This window comes from Cygnus atratus, chromosome Z (genome assembly GCF_013377495.2).
Source record: "Cygnus atratus isolate AKBS03 ecotype Queensland, Australia chromosome Z, CAtr_DNAZoo_HiC_assembly, whole genome shotgun sequence".
NCBI lineage: Eukaryota > Metazoa > Chordata > Aves > Anseriformes > Anatidae > Cygnus > Cygnus atratus.
Genome location: NC_066396.1, coordinates 60499803 through 60520058, shown reverse-complemented (window position 1 = coordinate 60520058; position 20256 = coordinate 60499803). Strand labels below are relative to the sequence as shown.

Below are 20256 nucleotides of genomic sequence, written 5' to 3'. Positions count from 1 at the left end.
AGGGTGGTGAGGCAATGGCACAAGCTGCCCAGAGAAGCTGTGGATGCCCCATCCCTGGAGGTGTTCAAGGCCAGGCTGGATGGGGCTTTGGGCAACCTGGTCTGGTGGGAGCTGTCCCTGCCCATGACAGGGGGTTAGAGCTAGAAAGTCGTGAAGGTCCCTTGCAACCAAAACCATTCTCTGATTCTATTTCTCTGGTTTGTGAATAGGTTGGATTGAGTTTTTAATTGAAACACTAAAAACTTGTCCAAAAGCTGTGACTTTATTCAGCCTGTTACTGATTTACTTAATCCCCCTCTGTAAGTCCCACATAGCTGTGTTAACTAAAGAAACTAGTAGATTCTTCAACTAGACAGTTCAGCTGTGATGACATTACTTGTTATTGTAGTCTATTATAGCTCAGTTTTCAGGGGAAAAAAAAACTATCCAGCAAAACAAAGTTGCTATACCTGGGTGATGAGGGGAGGGAGAGTTCTGTCACAATTGTTAGATTTGGAGGGGAGGAGAAGCAAGTGCATATTAAAGGCAAACAAAAAAAGCCATCTTCTATAAGACTCTTGGGTTCTGCTAAGCGCTTTGTCCTTAATGACCTATGTATGTGGGTTTTTCTTGTTTTTACTATCACTTTTTAGAGAAGTTACTTAACTGAGAGTGTTAGAGTAGCAGTGTAGAACAGGTTGGGTGTGTCTGCATTGTTAGTGATTTCATTTTTGAGTATTTCCTGTGCTGGTTCGTAGCTGTGAGGTGCTCACACCTGTAGCACATAACAGCCCTGGTTTTAGTAGTGTCCAACATGTGGCTTATGGAACATGGAGCAGTAAACAGTCACACATGAAATAAGAGAAAATTAGGGTATCTTTGAAGCCTTGAAAAAGTTGTGAGTTATAAAATGGACCTTTCTTAGGTTTGCTTTTTTTGAAGATGTAGTTTTAAACATCATTTGAAGTCATTGCGAGGCTTTCTGTCTGTGGTTCTTGCTTGTTATGTAGCTTTCAAAAAGCAAACAGTACAATGGCAACTTTTTCTGTTTTGTTGTGCTAATATTGGATATAGGCACAAAGGTTTGACACAGGTAATACTGCATCCTTCTGTCTGCCTTGGAGCTTATCTAGCTTTTCCAGCTGTAGTAGTTAATCTAATTAAATACAATACTACAGTCCACAAGTTATTCTCAGACCTTCGCAGCAGTAGCAAAATACCATTACAAATACTAAAGTTATCCTAACGGTAGTACAGCAGCATTGTCTGTTGTGGCAGAACAGAATGGTTTTAAGCTGTTGAATTTGAGGAATGTTACTTGTTTTGCAAGTAGACTTGTGTACTGCACCACAGTTAACTGTTCCAGGGTTTGCTTTAAACTGGCATTTCTAGGTGAGAATACTTGTGGCAGTAGGAGCTGTAAGTATTTGTTAGCTCATGCTGATCTCTGTGTTGCCCCAAATATTTGACTGTAGGTGTAAAGCTGTTAGGTGGAATGGTTGCCCAAGCTACCTTGCCACTCTGACAAGAGCAGATACATACTCAGACTGCAGCCGATGACTTTCTGTAAAGATCCAGAGGAAAGACTCTTGAAAGTAATCCAATGTTTCTCTAGTTTATTTTTCAGTTATTAGGTAAACCACTGACACTATAAAAATGGCAGTTTCTCTTTAAAATTCTTGCCTGGAAGTTTGTCTATAGGAATAAATACATTTCATCCTGCTAAGAACAGTAAGTAGTTGTACTTAAGGGCTGTGCATAGTTCATTCAGGATATGAACTCAGTGCTTATGTGTTTGTGGCTCTTCAGTTTTAGTCTGCTGTATTGCTTAATCAGGTATATCTCGTACATTTCTTAGAACCTGGATTTGCTATATTTGCTTTCTTGCTATTTTTTCTTCTGCTGAAGATCTTTTCCCTTTCAGTGTCTTAGGTGGTCGAATGTATGATGTAAATATCAAATCTGCCTGCTTTGGTATTGGGGTCATAGTGGTTTTGTATGGTGAAAAATGAAATTTTAAGTTTCAAAACAGGATGAATTGAAAAAGCAGGCTGTCTTAGGTAATTATACAGATGAGAAACATCTCTGTGGATCCTGCTTTTTTCCTGAATGCTTACATTGACAGTTTAGTCCAGGTACTTGATGTTTTTCTTCATATCTGGGTAATACTGTAGTTGAAGCCAAGAAACAAACTTATTTTCAGAACATGAAATGTAATGATAGTTTTGTACTGGCAAGTTTTATTGCATTTTTGACTTGTTCTCTTTTCTGAAATTTTGTAACATGAGCAAACATTCATTACAGAATAAGTTGCGAGTCTGTCCTGATATTCTGAGAAGTCTTAAAAACAAGCTGTTAGTGTTTTGACCTTCAGTTTTCGGCTCATTCATTACAAAAATTAAAATGATGTAATGGTTAGTCTGACAGGGTTCCTTTTCTTGCTTATTTGTTTTTATATGGAATGTTGTATTTGTAAGAGAACTTGGTCTCTGCTCACCCTTTTCAGAATGCTCTGGCACATTTGGAGTCCCTTGGATTTGATGTTGAACAGGCTCATCCACCAGCTACTCAAGAAAGCATAGATTGTCTGCCACAGATTATTGTCACAGATGACCATAATGGTATGGAAAAAACAATTAAGTATTAATTTCTGCAAAGTTTATAAGAACAAACTTAGCTTTTTATAATAGCATAGATATAGTATTTAAATGTACTATGCAGCTGACAAGGCTGTTCTAAGGTTTTAAATTTTGAACTAGCCTGAATATAACCTTGGTCAGTTTTTGGGAAATTAATCTTCAGTAAGTGTGATTGTATTTCATAATCATTATTGATACTTTTGATATATATTGGTTTTAACTTCAGTTAATCTTAGATGTAAAAAAAAAAAAAACACAACCAAAAACCTAATGCTTTTTCTATTTCATGGCTGTAGGTCAAGACCAGTGTTGTACTATCTGTTGCAGTGAATATGTGAAAGATGAAATCTTAACAGAGCTACCCTGTCATCATTTGTTTCACAAGCCCTGTGTCACTCTTTGGTTACAGAAGGTAGTTGAAACAGAATGCTTTTTTTTGAGTACTTGTGTTCTAGTAGGAGACCTATTAAAACCTCTAGAAAAAGTGGGAGGAAATGCCATGAAATAACTGCCTGTTATTTATGTGCATTATGGGACCAAGTTCTAATGCAAATGAGGAGAGTAATTTATATCCATAATCACCTGAAGGGGAATGACCTGGCCTTTGTTAGGCATGGGTGTTAATAATGTAAATATTATACGTATAAATAAACTGAATACTATAAATCCTTAAATCTGAATGCTTGTTTATGTAGACTGGAGTGTAGTGGTGTTTGAATGGGTGAGGAGTTTTGTCTGGAAAAACTTGGTGTGCTTTCAGTAACAATGAAGGAGACATGAGTTATACTTCAGTTGGTTAAGAGAAGTTTTCTTTACTATACCCCACCTTGAAGTGAAGATAATGGCTTGGTTTTCTCTGAAGAGAACCAAGTATCTGTCCTGCCAGAATGTGTTGGGCCCGTTTGTAACAGATAATGTTGAAGAAATAAAGAGGAAGTAAGAATCTGCTAGAATACATGTAGATTAATTTACAACATGAACCTTTTGGTAAACCAATTGTATTAGACTTTGTTTTAATCATCTGTAATTAGCTTTTCCTTCAAAATATTGAGCATCATGCTGAGATGAGACTAAAAGAACTAATTGATTTACTAGTATTTTTGTCCACACACTTGCAAGCTGCTTTACAGACAGAATGAACCTGGACTTGATGGCTCTCAAATAGTTTGTCAGAAATAGTGCTGAGCCTACAAGGTAATGCATCATTTCCTCAGGAACTACACAAAGAAGGTTAATTGATTCAGACTAGGGAGATCAGATGACCTCTAGCATGAATTCTTGGTGGGTTTATATTTTTTGTACCCTGATAGTGTTGATTTCAAGGTAAATATTGCTTGTATTATGCCTTACTTTTTCTGCTGTCACAGTATACTGCTCTTGCTGATGACTATGATGTAATACGTTTGTTAGATTTGGGTTGTACAAAGTTTTTCCTTTTGGAGTAAAGGGGCAAATATAAGAGTTCCCAAATGTAAAATCTTCACTTTGAAGAAGACCTTGCTGGAGTCTGATGTAACCTTCATATACCTGGTGTAAGAACAAAATGCACCTTTTATCAGAAATATAAGATTTTTTTAGCTCCAGTTATCTGTCCTGTCAAATGACTTTGAGACAGTGCTCTTGTTAAGACATGAAATACTTTGTAAATCGTAAACTTTAGCTTTTCAATGAAACTGAATGCAAACTATGCGAATGACCCACTTTTTTCCTCTTTTTCCTGTAGTCGGGAACATGCCCTGTTTGTCGCCACGTGCTTGCACCCATGCTTCCTGAAGCAGCTGCTACAACTGCTTCCGTTCTATCTGATCATGATTCCTCATCTCCTGCTCAGGATGTTACAGGAGCTCCAAACTAGCATCTGAAATGAAGTCTCCTTCGCCAAAATAAAAAGTTAACTTTGCCTCTTAAATTACAATGTGAAAACAATTATATATAAAATATTATATGTAAAATACTTTATATATTATATATTTCAGTTTAGGAAGAAGATGCAAGAATTTATAAACCTGTTTAGGTTTACAATAGTTTAAGTTTTCAAACAAAGCTTGAAGAATGTGCACCCCTTTTTACATGATAGAATGTTGCTGGTAACTGTAGTGTCTAAAGCTTGTATTATGACAAATTTGTCCAAAAAGATAATTAATGTGGCACTTTCTCTTTAAGTTCCTGCAACTGCAGTGCAGTTGTAGCTTACTGAAGTTATGCTCATCTGTTTTTCATAACTGAACTATTTGCCAACGAGTGACTGTAATGGATCTCTTTTACATCAAATGCAGAGATCTTCTTTGACAACAGTACAGTTTGGTTTCACTGGAAATAAATTTCACCAAGAAACAGTATTTTACCCCTTTATTCCATATTAACAGCACTTCTGATATTATGAAGAAAGTTTAATTGCTGATACCTGGACTTTTTTTTTTACAAATGCTAATACTATTTTTAAGACTAGGTCCTGAATAAGTGTATGAACTTTGGAACTTCAACACTTGATATTCTGAGTTTCTAAGAGGCTGAATCCGTAAAAGCTGGGCAGCTGTTTCCTTCAAGTTCTGCTTAAATTCCACTGTATTAACTAGGTCTCCTGTACTTTCTCCTTCATGTACGTACACCCTCTCATTATTAGATATATTTATTTTTCCTTATATAAGGAGTGGGGTTGCTTTCCTAATACAGTTGTAATTAAAATATTTTTATCTCTTAGTCTTAAATCTGAACAAGGTAGTAAGAACGTTACATACCTAATAGCCATGTATTCAAATGTATTTTTCAATTAGGATAACTCCTGTGAAGCTATTTCAGAAATTAAAGAATGAATGTTTCCAGTGTTGCATACCCACTTAAACCACTTGTTGCAGTGGGTTATGCTACACTTAATATTTTAAAGGAGAAAAGTTCTAGAAACTACAGTCTTATTTCTCTAAATAATACTATATGTCCCTTAAAGTTTTTTCATATACTGAAGTTACTCTTAGAGCGCAGGAAGTTAAGATTTTGATCTGTGTATATGCGCTAATAGCTGTGCAAATCTCTTCTGTGGCTATTGGATAGACATGTGATTCCTATAGTGGGAATAATATAAAAGGATCAAATCCAAACAGTCTTAAAACAATTACAGTTTCTTCTAGTAACTATTAGTTGAATAAGGCTCGTAGAAAGGAAGAGTGATTTTTGAGAAAGTGGTATTACAGTAGCTCTTCCCTAGTGCTTAGATTATTGTTGTCATCAGTGTCATTCTTTACAAATATTAATTTCTTCTTTAAATAATCTTTAAATAACGGTCAAAGATAGTGTACCCTTCAAAATAAAACAAATGTTACTGTAGTGTAATTTGTGGAGTGCAGCAGAACAAAGAATGGATAGCAGCTGCCATTGGTATATTCATGAGAATTTAGGTGATGCAGTTCCAAAAGTTCCAAACCGTGGAGTACAAGGAAACCACAACAATTGGATATTGGTGAAAAGTGGTAGAAGCATGGTTAGCACAGCTAATTTTTTGGAGTAAAACTCTATAGTCCCTGAAGTTGCCATCAGCAGGATTGGGGGAAATGTGACAAGGAACATACGCTGAACATATACTTATAGGCATGCTTACTGGGACACTTATTCTCTTCCAAGAAGCACTATAATTTTTCCATATCTCTATTACAAACCAGTGTTGGGGAGAATGATCTGTAGCTACCAAGTACCCCAGATGATTAAGAGTTAATACAGCCCTTGTTGTTGTTTGAGGATCTTTAGGGGATGTATGTACATTTCAGACAAAAGTATAAATGAAAACATTCATATTCCTGGCTGGGGTAGGGAACAGACCAGCAGAAGGATGGGTTTTACTGCATAGTAATATCAGACTTGTTCTTGAGGGTGTTGTTCGTCAGTAGCTTCACTCTGCAGCAAATGCTGTAGCAGGTACTTAAACCAGGCTGTGTTCTGTTTCGGTCTGGAACAGTACAGTGTGCTGGCCTTCATTTAATCCCTTAGGAATAGTGTTTTATAAAGAGGATTACTTCAGCTTCTGGGGCAAGATCTGGAAGTGCTCTTGCTAGATGCTTTTGATTCTAGACTTCCCCAGCAGTGTCAAGAGTTAAGAAAGAAGCAGCTGTTGGGCTTTTTCCCTCCTTGTCTGTTGCTGGCCTCAGTACTGGCATCTTCCTATTTCTAAACAACCAGTAAACAACTGCCTGAGAAATGTGTTCAAGCTTTTTGTTGTTGTTGTTTAACTCGAATGTAGAGGTGTCACTTACAGATCTTTTGTGGCTCCTCAGCTGAGGAACTAACAGATGAAAGACCTTCAAGAGGGTGTCTGAAAAGTATATGCTAGGTCATGCTCAGGTTACCAGAATTGTCCTGCAACACCTAGGAAGAGTCATGATCCAGAAATTTGGATCATTTGTGCAAATGCCTGTTGTGATTTTTTTGGTATATAAAATTGCATCAGATTGCTGTGCAGATTAAGTGGTTCGTGCTTCAAATGTAAAATTGTTTGGTTAAAGCAGGCCTAGTTCATCTGAAGGCCTTGCAAAGTATAATGTTTTCCTAAGAAAAAAAAAATAAAATAAATAATTTGCTCAAAGGGAATTGTCTGGTAAAACCTATCTACACAAAGAAAATTTTTGCTATGTTATGTAAAAATAAGTGTTCAATGGGAAAGAAGAAGGAAATGTGAAAAACAAACCTGCTACTACTAAATGTTTGTGTTGTCTTTACATGCACTGGTGAAATGGAAGTGTCTAAATTAAAAGTCTAAGGGAGACCATACAAGTGGATAGACAAATTACCCACTTGGAATAATGTTTAAATAAGTTATTGTGCAAAACATGTTTCTAATAAACTATATGATGTAAACTGTTTGTTAAGCATAATAAAACATTTCCATTCCAAATTTAGAATGGGTGTTTTGGATATTTTGTTTAAAACAAAAAGTAGACTTTTTGTTTATTCCTTTCTAATTTGTTTCAGCTATTAGACATGCAGGCAACATATATTTTGTAAACACATATAATGAAAGCAGCTAACTTAACATGAAGTAAACTTCCAAGTTGAAGGGGTAGTTATGTTGAGTTGTGGCAGTGCATGTTTTAGGATTTCGGTTCAGGTTACTTGGGATGCTGTCTGTTAACACTCACAGCTCTGGAGATGCCTGCTTTAAATAACACAGAAGGTTCCTGTTCCACTCCCTCCATCCCCCCATGCTTTGTTGTTCTGTGCTTAACAACATCTGGGGGAGGCAGTGGCTGGGGGCTGTTTTCTTGGTAAGAGCTGTAAAAATATGACTCTTGTCTCTTCAAAAATAATTTCTTAAAAGCCATTTCTTAAAAGCCATATAAGCTGTTATGTTTCCAGTGAATAGTTGTCTTCTGTATTTTGGACAGAGACTTGTAGTAGCTAAATTCTGTTCTGGGTTCTTAACCTCTTACATGAGGTCAAGGGGCCATCACAAACCTAGGAGCCCTTTGAGGGACTGGCAAGCTGACAACACTGGGGAACTCCCCATTCTCTTAAATGTTGATTTAATTTATTTATTGGCTCTTCCAAGAGACAGAAAAACCTGCTAGGTCTGAACACAATTCCTCTGGTTATTTCTTCATCAGTTTTCTTCAGTCCTGGCTCAGATTGGAAGTGCTGAGTTGAAGCTCTTGCTGCAGGCAGTTTTTCTTCTGCCCGAGTTCACCAGCGGTGGCTATTTCAGGGCTCTGCACCAGTGACTCCACTTATCATTTGGCACTTGGTGTGCGGTTAGCTCTGATGCTCAACAGCCTCGTAGCCTCAGCATGTGGTGCCACTTTGTCCCTAGCAGTTCCCTTGAATTTTCATACTTCGTCTAAAGTAAATCTGCCCCAGGCGTTCTGCGTGTGTGCAATGGTGCCGTGCCATCCTGCCTCAAAGTACAGCTCGAGTGTATCAGCGTTCAGGCTCAGCTCTCCAGGCCTGGATTCACTGAGCATCAGAGTGACCTTTTGCTCTGTGGGGAACTATCTGCTCTGTATCTGATGAGACTTGGCCGTAAAACAAACAAACAAATCTCAGCCTAGCACTGTGCAAAACCCTAACGATCTCTTTCTATTCTGAACAAGCAGTCCTTTCCTGCCCCGAGCATGTTCAGAATATTTTCTTTGCATTGCTTTTTAAAAGATTTTTTAAAGATTTTTGAAAGATATTTGTGCAGGAGTTATCAGGGCTGATCAATAGAGCTTTAAACTAGATTTGAAGGGGGAAGGGGATAAAACTAGCCTATCTGGTATTAAGCTATATGACAGCACGCCAAAATTTGAAGGGCTGTGTACTAGTGAGGCCCATCAGTCTGCTCCATGAGGTGCCAGGTACCTTGGAGCAGATTTGAAATGTTTCTATACCAACGCACACAGCATGAGGAACAAGCAAGAGGAGCTGGGAGCCCTGGCTCTGTCCCAGAGCCACAACATCGTTGGTATAAGCAGATCTGGTGGGAAGAGTCCTGTGACTGCTGTATTACGATGGATGGTTACAGGCTCTTCAGAAGGGATAGGCAGGGCGGGTGAGGCAGGGTGCTGGTGCTGCATATAACGGAGGGGCTGGGCTGTACCAAGCTTGCAGATGGTGATGATATGTTTGAGAGCCTCTGGGTAAGGATTAAGGGACAAACAAATAAAGGAGACGTTGTTGGGGGAGTCTACTACATGTCATCCAGCTGGGATGATGACACCAATGAGTTATTCTATACAGACCTAAGAGAGACTGCTCCATCAGCGGCCCTTGTCCTTAGGGGTTACTTCAAAGTGCCAAATGTTAACTGGGAATACTGCACAGCTGATAGAAACAGGAGATTCCTAAAACACCTCGGTGATAACTTCTTGGTACAGGTACTAAGGGAGCCGATGAGGAAAGGTGCCCTCTTAGATCTGTTGTTGCTTGTACACAGGGAGGGTCCTGTGGGCGAAGTGGTGATTGGCGGCCATCTTGGCCATAGTGACCACGCAGTAGTCGGATTGAAAATTGTTGGTGATTGAAGGAAAACTGCCACCAAAACTTCAACCCTGGGTATGGGGTGTCCTAGTTTCAGCTGGGATAGAGTTGATATTCTTCCTAGTAGCTGATGTGGTGCTGTGTTTTGGATTTAGGATGAGAATAATGCTGATAACACACTGATGATTTAGTTATCGCTGAGCAGTACTCACACAGAACCAAGGACTTTTCAGCTTCTGGTGCTGCCCTGCCAGTGAGGAGGCTGGGGGTGCACCAGGAGCTGGGAGGGGACACAGCCACGACAGCTGCCTCAGGCTGGCCAGAGGGATGTCCCATACTCTGTGGTGTCGTGCTCAGCAATAAAAGCTGGGGGAGAGTTGGCCAGGGAGGGCTGCCACTGCTTGGGTTCCAGCTGGGCATCGGTCAGCGGGTGGTGAGTAATTGTATTGTGCATCAACTGCCTTGCAAGTTCTTTTATCGTTAGTATTTTTCCCTTTGTTTTCTGTCCTATTAAACTGTCTTTATCTCAGCCCATGACATTTTTTGCCCTTTTTTTTTTCACAATTCTCTGCCCAGTCCAACTGTTGAGGAGGAGCAAGCGAACAGCTGTATGATGCTTAGCTGCCTGCTGGGTTACACCACAACAGGTGAGAGCCGACTTCAGGCTGCTGAGGGAACTAGTTAGTAAGGTCCCCTGCAAAACTGCTTTTGGAGATGTTGGTGACTATTAGTGCCAGTCACTTTTTAAGTACCACCTCATAAGAGCTTAGGAGCAGGTGATTCCAAAATGTTGGAAATCAAGCAGGCGGGGCAGGAGGCCGCTGGAAGCAAGCTCAGGTGACACGGGAAGACCTCAGAGATGCCGTCAGAGTTCATCCCTATAGAGAGAATTCACGTGGACAAAGCTTAATTAGAGTTGAAACTGGCCAGTACTTTGGGGGACAATAAAAAGGGCTTATCATCACTGAATGAAGTGTCTTTGGGAAGTTTGTTCTAGCCCAAGAAGCCAAGAGGAAAACAAAATTAAAAGTAATAGTAATAATAATTCCTCCTTGATTGGCTGTTCTTTTACCTTGAAAAAAATTTTTTTTTTCCTGTTTGGCACTTGTTTTCTTGAGGCAGAGGTAATGAAGTTTTGTTGAAAACTGAGGGTTATCCGAAGAGTGGCTTTTTTAAACTGATTATGGGTGTTTGTTTTTTTCCATAGTGAACTGTAGATCAGCCAGCAAATATTAGTGGATAGAACTGTATTAACACAGGAGAGAAACCGGGTGGCAATCATTTCTATGTATCCTTCAGCTGTGTAAATTTAATATCAAGGGTAAAATCAGTGATCAGGAGTCCTGAGGTGCCCCCAACTGTTCCTGGAAATTCTGCTACCTAGTCATTTAAATCCTGTCCAAAATATCCGAAACAGAATTTGGTAACTGTCAGAATCAAGGGAACATAAGGCTTCAACATGTGCTCGTGAGCTCACGTCTAAATCCTCAAATACACCATAATGTAATAATTAAAAAACAAAAAGTTCTCTTTCCTATGTTTGAGAGTAAAATCTGTCAGATAATTTTAAGTGGTGGAAAGGATGATATTTTGCTGAGAAAATTATATATTTGTAATTTTAATATATGCTCTCAAAATATATTTCCAGGTACATTATCTTTTGTTTTGAACTTGCAAAATTATCAGTCCTAAAAAGGCTCGTTGTGTTTTAGTGAATTAATTTAAGACTATCGCTGTGACACATTTTAAAGCAGCAGCATCAGAGTTACATTTATTCTTTCATAAAACAAATGCACGCAGCCATAGGAATTCCATTCCACATTCTCCTTTTAATAGGGCAGTCTTTCAGTGTGACAGAGTAATGCTGTGAGCACATCTGAATTGATACTGTAAATTTAGTGCTATAGGTGAATTTGTTGCTATAGGTATTCCGTTCTGAAAAATGTCAAAGGTAGGAGAAAAATAAAAGAGTTTCATAATTTGAATTTTACTTTATCTCTGTTTTTCTAATCTACACTTTCACCTGCATTTTGTGTTGTTGTGTGCTTTATATTCACAAGAGAAAAGACATAGAAAAATACATTGGTTGTGTGCAGTCCTTTAGTCAATATGGTGCATGCAAACAACTAAGACATCATTATTTTGGCAAGAGAAGGAATATCATTATGGGGAGAATAAGCCTTTTTTCTTCATAGTCTAATAAGCAAAATCTATACTTACAGCTCTTTGTTGTCCTAAAATTCCACATAACTGATTTTTCTCAGTGTTAAGCCTCTCAGTAGATAATTACCTTGCTTTGAGGTGTATATCGTAAGAGAAAGCAACTAATGATGGTTATTAATTAATAAGTATGAGAGTTTAATGATGGGCCAAAATTCAAAGGGCACAATTTTCATCCATACCAGAGTTATATTGTGCTCCTGAGGCATAGAAAAAGCTTTCAAGAATAAGAAAAGAATTACTAGGTAACAAAAAGGAAATATAGTGTAAACAGGATTACAGTCCAATTGTGGGTGGTTTTTGTTTGTTTGTTTGTTTGTTTGTTTGTTTTTTGGTTGGTTGGTTGGTTGTTTTTCTTAATCAGATTTTGAAACAAAGTAAAAACAAGCCCTTTTCTCAGCTGTGAAGCAGAACTGTCTTCAGCTTGCCAGACCCAAGCCTCTGAGAAGGTTTCAAGGAAGTCAGTTAAAATTAATATAGTGGGAAGAATATATTTTCAAAGTAAGGTTGGGAATTTTATGTCAGATTTTCCAACTGAAAAGAAGCAATAGCTAATTAAGTGTTCTAACCACAGTGGTAAGATTAATAACAGGTAGGAGCTGGGGATAGTTTTATAGCTTCCTGATATAGCAGGAGAATCTGCAAGATTAGAAATGATGGCAGTCAGTCTTTATTGTATACTGAGTACTGTGACCTGTTAATGCACAAGATCATCTCTGTCAGAGTAGAAAGGTTTCACCATGTATGAGTGGAATTCTCTCTTCTTACTAAAACCAGAAATGCACAAAATGCTTTTCTAATGCTACTTTAATGTTACAGCAGGAAGTTGTTAGCTGCAGAAACCCTGACTCAGATTTAAAAATACTGTTTGCATATTCCAGCCTGTTTGCTAGTAGGTGGATCCTATTTTAAGGCGGTAGTTTTTGATTTTTTAGTCAAAGGAAGATGTTCTTTTTAGCAGTGCTGTAAGTAAGCTCCTCTTAAGCTGTATCAGTGAAATGCATTGGAATCTGTATAGAGACAGATCTGTGTTTACATCTGTCTTTGTCTTCTTTGTTGTATTACATGTCAGAACGACAAGCTATATAGGAAGGGAGAAATTTTTGCTTTTAAGATTAAGAAGGGGACTTAGTCCTCATTACTTGTATTAAAGCTATGTTGGTCCTTGACACTCTGTCAGACCTACTTTTCTGTCTGTGTGAAAGATAACCAAATGGACCAACCCAAAGCAAATATAAAATTCTGGATTCTAACGTGCAGTAAGGCAAGCAAGCCCCATGGCAAGCACAGGAGCCTGCCAATTAGCAGCTAAACAGTTACAACACCTATACATTTTGTCTAGCACACTCCACGCTGCAATGATATCTGTCATCATCTCAAACCCTTTGGGCCTCATGCTGGGTGTCAAGAGGACAGTTGTGGTTTAGCCCTGGTGGGCAGCTGAGCACCACACAGCTGCTCCTCACTCTGCCCAGGTCGGGTGGGGAGAGAAATGGAAAGGTGAAAGTGCGAGAACTCATGGGCTGAGATAAAGGCAGCTCACTAGTAAAGCAAAAGCCACATGCTCAAGTGACACCAAGCAGGGAATCCATTCGCTGCTTCCCATCGGCAGGCAGGTGTTCAGCCACTCACAGCAAAGCAGGGCTCAGCACAAATAATGGTTTCTTGGGAATACAAACTCCATCACTCCGAACATTCCTCCCCTTCCTCTTTCTGTATCCCAGCTTTTATTTCTGAGCATAACACCACATGGCATGAGACACCTCTTTGGCCAGCTTGGGCCCTCTGTCCTGGCTGTGTCCCCTCCCAGCTCCTGGTGCACCCCCAGCCTCCTCACTGGCAGGGCAGCACCAGAGGCTGAAAAGGCCTTGGCTCTGTGCGAGCACTGCTCTGCGACAGCTAAAAACGGTGTGTTTTCACCACTGTTTTCCTCATAATTCCAAAACACAGCATTGTATGAGCCTCTACAAAGAAAATCAACTGTCCTAGCCAAAACCATGACAGGAGGTTGTTTCTGAACTATGAGCATTTGGGATAAGAACAAGAATCATCTTTTAAACAGAGAGGTGATGAAAAACAACAGGTGGTCTTCAGCAGTCTGTGGTACCCACAGTCCACCTTCAGTTTTGTTTCTCCCTGTGACACAGCAAGTATCTTGCTTGAAGTTTTTTGGACAAATTACAAATTCACTGCTTTTTTTGAACTTTCATTGAAGAAAGACCATTTAGATCCTTTCCCTTCATCCAGTTTTCTTCTGAAACTAGATGGTGGAAAAAGGAGAAATGGGAACAGAGGTATTGTAGTCTTTTCGGTGAATCTAAATAACCCGCCTTACCAGCCAGGACCAAATCCAGTTGTGAAATAGAAGGGAGGGAGGCCAAAAGAAGAGCTCCACAACTCTGCTTTTTGCACAAAGTGTGTAAGGTCAGCAGGCACTGTTCTCTGGACCACTGCACTCTCCCAGCACTGCAGGAAAGGTGCAGCCCAATCACTACAACACATTCAGCACTCCCTAGCTCTAAATATTAACTTGTGAGACAGTTTTCTTTCTGATGAGGAGGCATAGCTTGCACGTATTTGGTGACAGGGACACAGAGAAGGGTGTCAGTGTGCCCTGCAGGATGATCCAGTGCCATGTTCATAGTGCACACATCACCTGCAGAAGTGTCTCTGTCATGAAATATAACAGCTCCTTTGGGATGTTTTACTGCATACTCTACTACTCTTATTTGTTTAGCATGTCTAATCAGAAGAATGAAGCATCATTTCATTTGTTGAAAAAGTATTTTCTGTTCTGTTTCTGAAAATGGCTTGATGAATGAAAGTATTATTAAACTAATTATGTGTATCTTTGCTAGTATAGTCAATGCATGTTAGTGCAGAAGTATCTGAAAATGCTTTCTCCTTCTGTATATTAGAGAAGGAAGATGATTCTGTGCATAATTCAGGCAGAGATAATCAAAGGAAACATCTAGATGTTTCATTTTCATAATTAACATATTCAAATAGTAGTTTATATTTCTGAACAATTGTAAGTTCTTTTTTTGTATGTTTTTGTTTTTGTACTTGGCATGCTAGTATTTTTAGCAATTATCCATCTTCTACCCTTTTTTATGCATGACGTTAAAAATCCAAGGCAGATGACCATATTCCTTCCCATCTACCTTCTGCATTTTGAAGTTACCGTCAAGTTAGTATGATCTGCTAACCTGCATTAACATTCTGTTTGCCTTGTTACACTGCAGTTTGTAAGACACTGGAGAGCACTAGCTAGTCCCAGCTTTTCTAGAATAACAGAAGAACAGGTGCAATCAGGGAGCATACTGCAATGCAGGGTAGCAGCTTGTCAGATTTTGGACATTATTTCCTCAAGGAAAAAAAAGGTGAGCATGTCAATGCTGATCATCTCCAGGTTTCTGTAGTTTTTGCTGCATAATTTCAGTGCTCACTGGATAACTATCTGCATACTAAGAGATAATACCATAGTATAATAACACAGTATCTCAATAAAGATTTTTTCCCATGTCTGGTTCATATTAAAGCTCAGGAGATGAGTTACAAATCCTTTCAGGACTTTCAGGATTTGCATTATTCAAATGAAAATACATCGAACTTCTTAAAACATTGTGAGATAATGTTACATTGGGTTAACAAAAACAAACAAACTGCTTTTAATTATATATATTTATATTGGCTACAATTAGAAGTGGTCTTGATCTATCATTCTTTATTAAGAAAAGCTATTTATGTCTTTATGTATCACATTAAGGTTTGCTGACAATCTAGTTCTTCAAAATTTTTGCCATTCTCCCTGTACATAAAACTCAAATATATTTGCAATCCCCAAATGAAAGAGGCCGTTGTTTTTACAAGACACACATCCTCATTCAGAGGAAAACAATTTTTTTTTTTTCGAGAGATGGAACAATGAGAGAGCAAGAAAGTTGCTGAGCCGCCTTCTGTTTCCTTAAATCAGTAAGTCTCTTCGCCTCTGTATGCACAAAAATTTGACGTATGTTGTAATGACAGATCTTGCAAAACATCAGAGTATGAATTAGAATGGCAAAACTTGCTGAGAGATGTTGTGAAAGTTCAGTCTGAAATCCTAAATTATATAGCCACTGTAAAGATAGTTATATGCTTGCAAGTATTTCCATTCTTTTCTGTGCTACTTAGAAAACTAATGAAGAAAGTTAGCATTAGGTGCTCAAGTGTTAGCCTTCCAGTCTTTAAATGACTTCATCATGGGCATATTATGTTTTCTTAACCATGACCAGTATCATTATTAACTTTTTCTCTGAGAATCTATGTAGCATAACTGAGTAGTGGTTTATAACTCAATGTGGAGAAGCAGGAGATTAAAAGCTGTCCTTCAATAACTAAATATGAAGAATACAGTGTGAAGGGGAAAAGAAAAGCTAGGTAATTTTCTGGCAGTTAAAATAACAATTCCACTGCCAGTTTTGTGGCTCCTTTAAAGGCAATATTCCCACAGAAGTCAGACAACTGAAATATTTGAATTTATTTAAAAATTTCTTCACAGTAGCATTATTCAGTGCAAAATCACAGTTCTTCTAAAAGCATTTGTTTGCCACTGACTTTGCCATTTTTTCCTTAAGTTATTCATAGAACTCTAGACTGTGGCTTTTATAATTTTGACCTGGTTAAATTATAGAATGCCAGGTGAAGCATTAGGGAACATTGTGAGAAGTACTTACAGGCAAAAAATAAAATAAAAATCGTCTCCTAATTGCTTGTATAAACTAGGGTAGGATTACACATAACATTAGGCGAGGACTGTGCAGCAAGGGTGGATGGGCTATGGCAGACAGAAATGCCTGGAAAACAAACTTTTTGCATATAAATGGTCAGTCCTTGCCTGCCAGCTCTCTCATCATTATCAGATTGCACAGCAGCAGAGACAGCTTGGGAGAGGTTACAAGAAGAACGAGAAGGAGGACAAGGCAGAGGCTTTATGGGGTTTGACAGGTAGTTTTGCAGAGGCATTATTATATCAGAAGGCATCTTGGTGCTTGAGACAAAAGTCTCTCCAGCACTGCACAATAGTGCACTTTACACATTTGCTATTGCATTTTGTCTTGTAAAACGTTAATTTCAAAAGTCATCCTGTTTTAAGTATCAAGTATGTTTTAAGTCATGCTGATTTAAAGAGAGCTGGGACTCTGAGCTGAGTTTTGTGGCTTATTCCCCTGGCATACCCCTTTTCTCTAGTATCTGCTGGCAGCTAGTTTGTGCACAAAGACCCTCAAAGGTGGCCTCTACATCTGCATGTATCCACCAGGGACTTAATGTGCATCACTATGGGACAGTATGCTCTAACAGATAATCACGGCACACTGCTCTTATGCTGTTCAAACCACAGCCCCAGTGTGACAGAACCCCTGAACCAGCATTTATTGAAGGAGACAAGGAGTATTTGTGGAGCACTGAGTGGGAGACCACACGACCATGGGAATAGCCCAGGCTGTTACATAGTGGGGATGTTCACAGGTCTCTGCAGCCCCTCTGCCGAACTCTGCCCTGCCCTGCAGCACTCTGTGGGTTCAGCTGGAGACGTCTCACGTGGAGCAACGGTACCTTGCCTCCTTCCCAAATGGGTAGCAGGAAGGAGATTTTGATGCCCCAAAAGGGATTTGAGCCAATGGTCAGTTTTGTGTCAAAGACGTCTGTGCCCTTCTGAGAGTTTTAAAAGACAAAAAAGGTGTTACTGTCTCAGTGGTATGTTGCAATATCTGGAAGGAAGAATAAACTCTAATCTATTATGTTCAAAGTCATTACATAGATGGATTAGTGTTTAGATTTGTGTGTTTACAATCTGGTGCAATTCTGTGGTGATTGTATTGTCAATATAATTTCAAAATAACTAAATGCAATTACATTTTTACAAGTGCAAGTAAGTCGCAGCATCTGCTTTCATTGTTACTAATGTACAATGTGCGTCCATGCATATATGTACATAGGAGAGAATGATCAAATGTTGACACTAAGATGAGAAAGCAGTGGAAACAGATGGCTCGTTCACTTAAACACATATTCTCGTCAACTTCAGTAGAATAAAAATTCCCGATACACTTTTTTTGTATATGTTTATATATGAATATGAGTGTGTGTGTATAGGGTTGCTCTTAAAATATTTGCCTTGTCTTGGTCAGTCTGAACTTTTTCTCAGCAGTACATATATTAAATTTTATTTTATTTTTTAATAAAAAATGAGGACAGCAGCAACTATTTTATTTGTACTAAAATCTCAGGATACAGTAGCATTTTGTGTTCTTGTTTAATCTTTTATGGCTAGAAAGTATGCCTAAGCCTAAGTGTACATAAATGTGCTTATCACCTGCATATGGGAATACTTAATTGACAACTAGAATATATCTGGGATAACTTCATCTTGCTGTATTTCTGAAAAGTATTTTAAATGTGTTCATCTTGCAACACTACCACTTCTGCTTTTTATTCTCTATTCATTTGAGAAGCAGCAGGATGCTGAAACTGGAACTTTAAACAGACAGAGGGCAAAACTGGGTATTCTCTTGATTTCCTGATGCATTGGATAATTTCTATGTGTTTTCTTTAATATAGCCATCAATAGCCATCATCTCTCTGGGTGTCAGTTAAAATGGCTTTGCCTGGTCACCCTGCCTCTGAAGTAAGGATCACATCTGACCATTAGATGTGTCTCAAATCGAACATAATTATGTTGTTCTCAAAAGGAGATGACTTGGGCAGCAATCTTTAATGCATGCTAATCTATATGATTTGCCAAGTCACCTAAGTTAAGTAGTAAAATCAAATTCCAGTTCAGATGAATCCCTGAAATAATTACCATCTGTGGTTTGTAATTCCACAAGCAAACAGTAGCCATGTAACAGCAAACATGTAACCATGGGCATTGCACATGAAACTTCATCTTCAAAACCTCAGCCGTATGTACAATGTACCCGTTGACAAGCTGCTCTTGCAATCTTCTGGAAGCTTGGTGTAATAGTCCCACAGATCACCTGCAAAGCCAGCTAACGAACCCACTGTTAAATGGAATTAAACAAAAGGCACCAGAAATTAGTGTTGAATCCCATCTGGAAAACATGCAACGGCCACAGGCCACATCATCACAGATCATGAACATTTATGAAAGTATAGCATCATCAGGAATGGAAAGAAACTTGGACTACTCTTTCAAATTGTTTTGTATAAGAAAAATACCACCTCAAACACTGTGATATAACATGTAAACATTTAAGGGGAGTTGATAATTCCTGCGCGATAGATTTTTAAAGGAAATTTCCATTATCTGTTTCGCAGTGTGTAATCAGAAAACTGCAAAGTAAGTTACTACTGCGAACCCACAAAAGTCCTTAGCAGTGCTTTGGCACTGTTAAATCCTAACTTTCTGCATACGTGCATTGAGAAGAATGTAGTTCATAATAAATAATTGATAAAGCATGAATTCAGCATTTGCTCGAAACAAGAATGTAAGTGTTTGAGTGTTGGAAACTACAAGCTTGAATTTGTCCTGTGCTGTTCTGGCATGTTGCTTTATGGTATTAAGAAGGGAACTATGAGCGCTACATGGTAACTACATCCATTACACTGCTCTGAGCAATAGACTTCGGTTTTGGTTTTGAGTCTTGCTGACAGTCTGCGCAGACACAGAGGCAGACAGTGTGTGGTTAGGTTCCCCAGCACACAAGCTTCAATTTGTGCCCTGCGTGCACTCCTTCTGGGCCTGGGCAGTCTCCTTTCCACTGATAGGGTCATTCCCACCTGTAGGACCTCAGTGTCAGTGCTGCTCTTTTAGCCTTCCCTTTCATTAGGACTGCACATGATGATGGCATTTTTCCATCTCCACATTATTATATTTCAGTTATTTCATAACTCACATTCAAATAAATTAATCTCCTTTTAACTTTGAATCTATGGTGTTTAAAGTAGGATTTACTTTGGGCTATTGTAAATCTCTTCTGTATAAGCAGATCAGATTTTTTCTTCCTTTTTTTCCCTCCAGCTAATGTACAGAGAGTGCCCACTGCTCTGCCCTGCCCTGCGTTACCTGTCCATGGGGGAAGGCACGCTGTTCTCCTGGCAGCCAGGCACCACTTGCTTTGCCTCTGCCCAGAGCTGCAAGCACTGGCCTGAGCACTCTCATGGGATGCACCAGGAGCAGCAAACTGATTATGTGACAAAAAGACACCCAAAGTCCTGTTTTGAGAAAACTTATTCAGCAAAGAACAGGACCCATAGGGTCCTGTTTTCTCCTTGGTAGGGAAAGTCCCGAGTTAGTCTGGTGACACTGAGCAGCTTGATCCAGTTTCACAGTGCTGTCTGTAGCTGACACACTCCATCTGGGAGCTCAGTGTAGCAGCCAGGGGTTTGTTCCTACTTGAGATTTCTGTTTGCAGATGGAGAGAGATTTAAACTGAAGCCATGTTTCCATTTCTATTAGTTTTTGTTGTTGGCA

General features: G+C 39.0%; 1 protein-coding gene across 6 annotated transcripts in view; it reads left to right on the top strand.

Moving 5' to 3' along the window:
* The window catches only part of PJA2 (praja ring finger ubiquitin ligase 2), a 37815-nt gene extending 30644 nt beyond the window's left edge, over window positions 1-7171 (top strand). For all 6 annotated transcript variants that reach the window (XM_035562599.2, XM_050716504.1, XM_035562602.2 and 3 more), the window contains 3 exons: window positions 2486-2600; window positions 2915-3030; window positions 4342-7171. In XM_035562599.2, coding sequence (XP_035418492.1) covers window positions 2486-2600; window positions 2915-3030; window positions 4342-4473 — 363 coding nt within the window. In that variant the 3' untranslated portion in view covers window positions 4474-7171. The remainder of the gene's footprint in view (window positions 1-2485; window positions 2601-2914; window positions 3031-4341) is intronic.
* Window positions 7172-20256: the final 13085 nt, after the last annotated feature.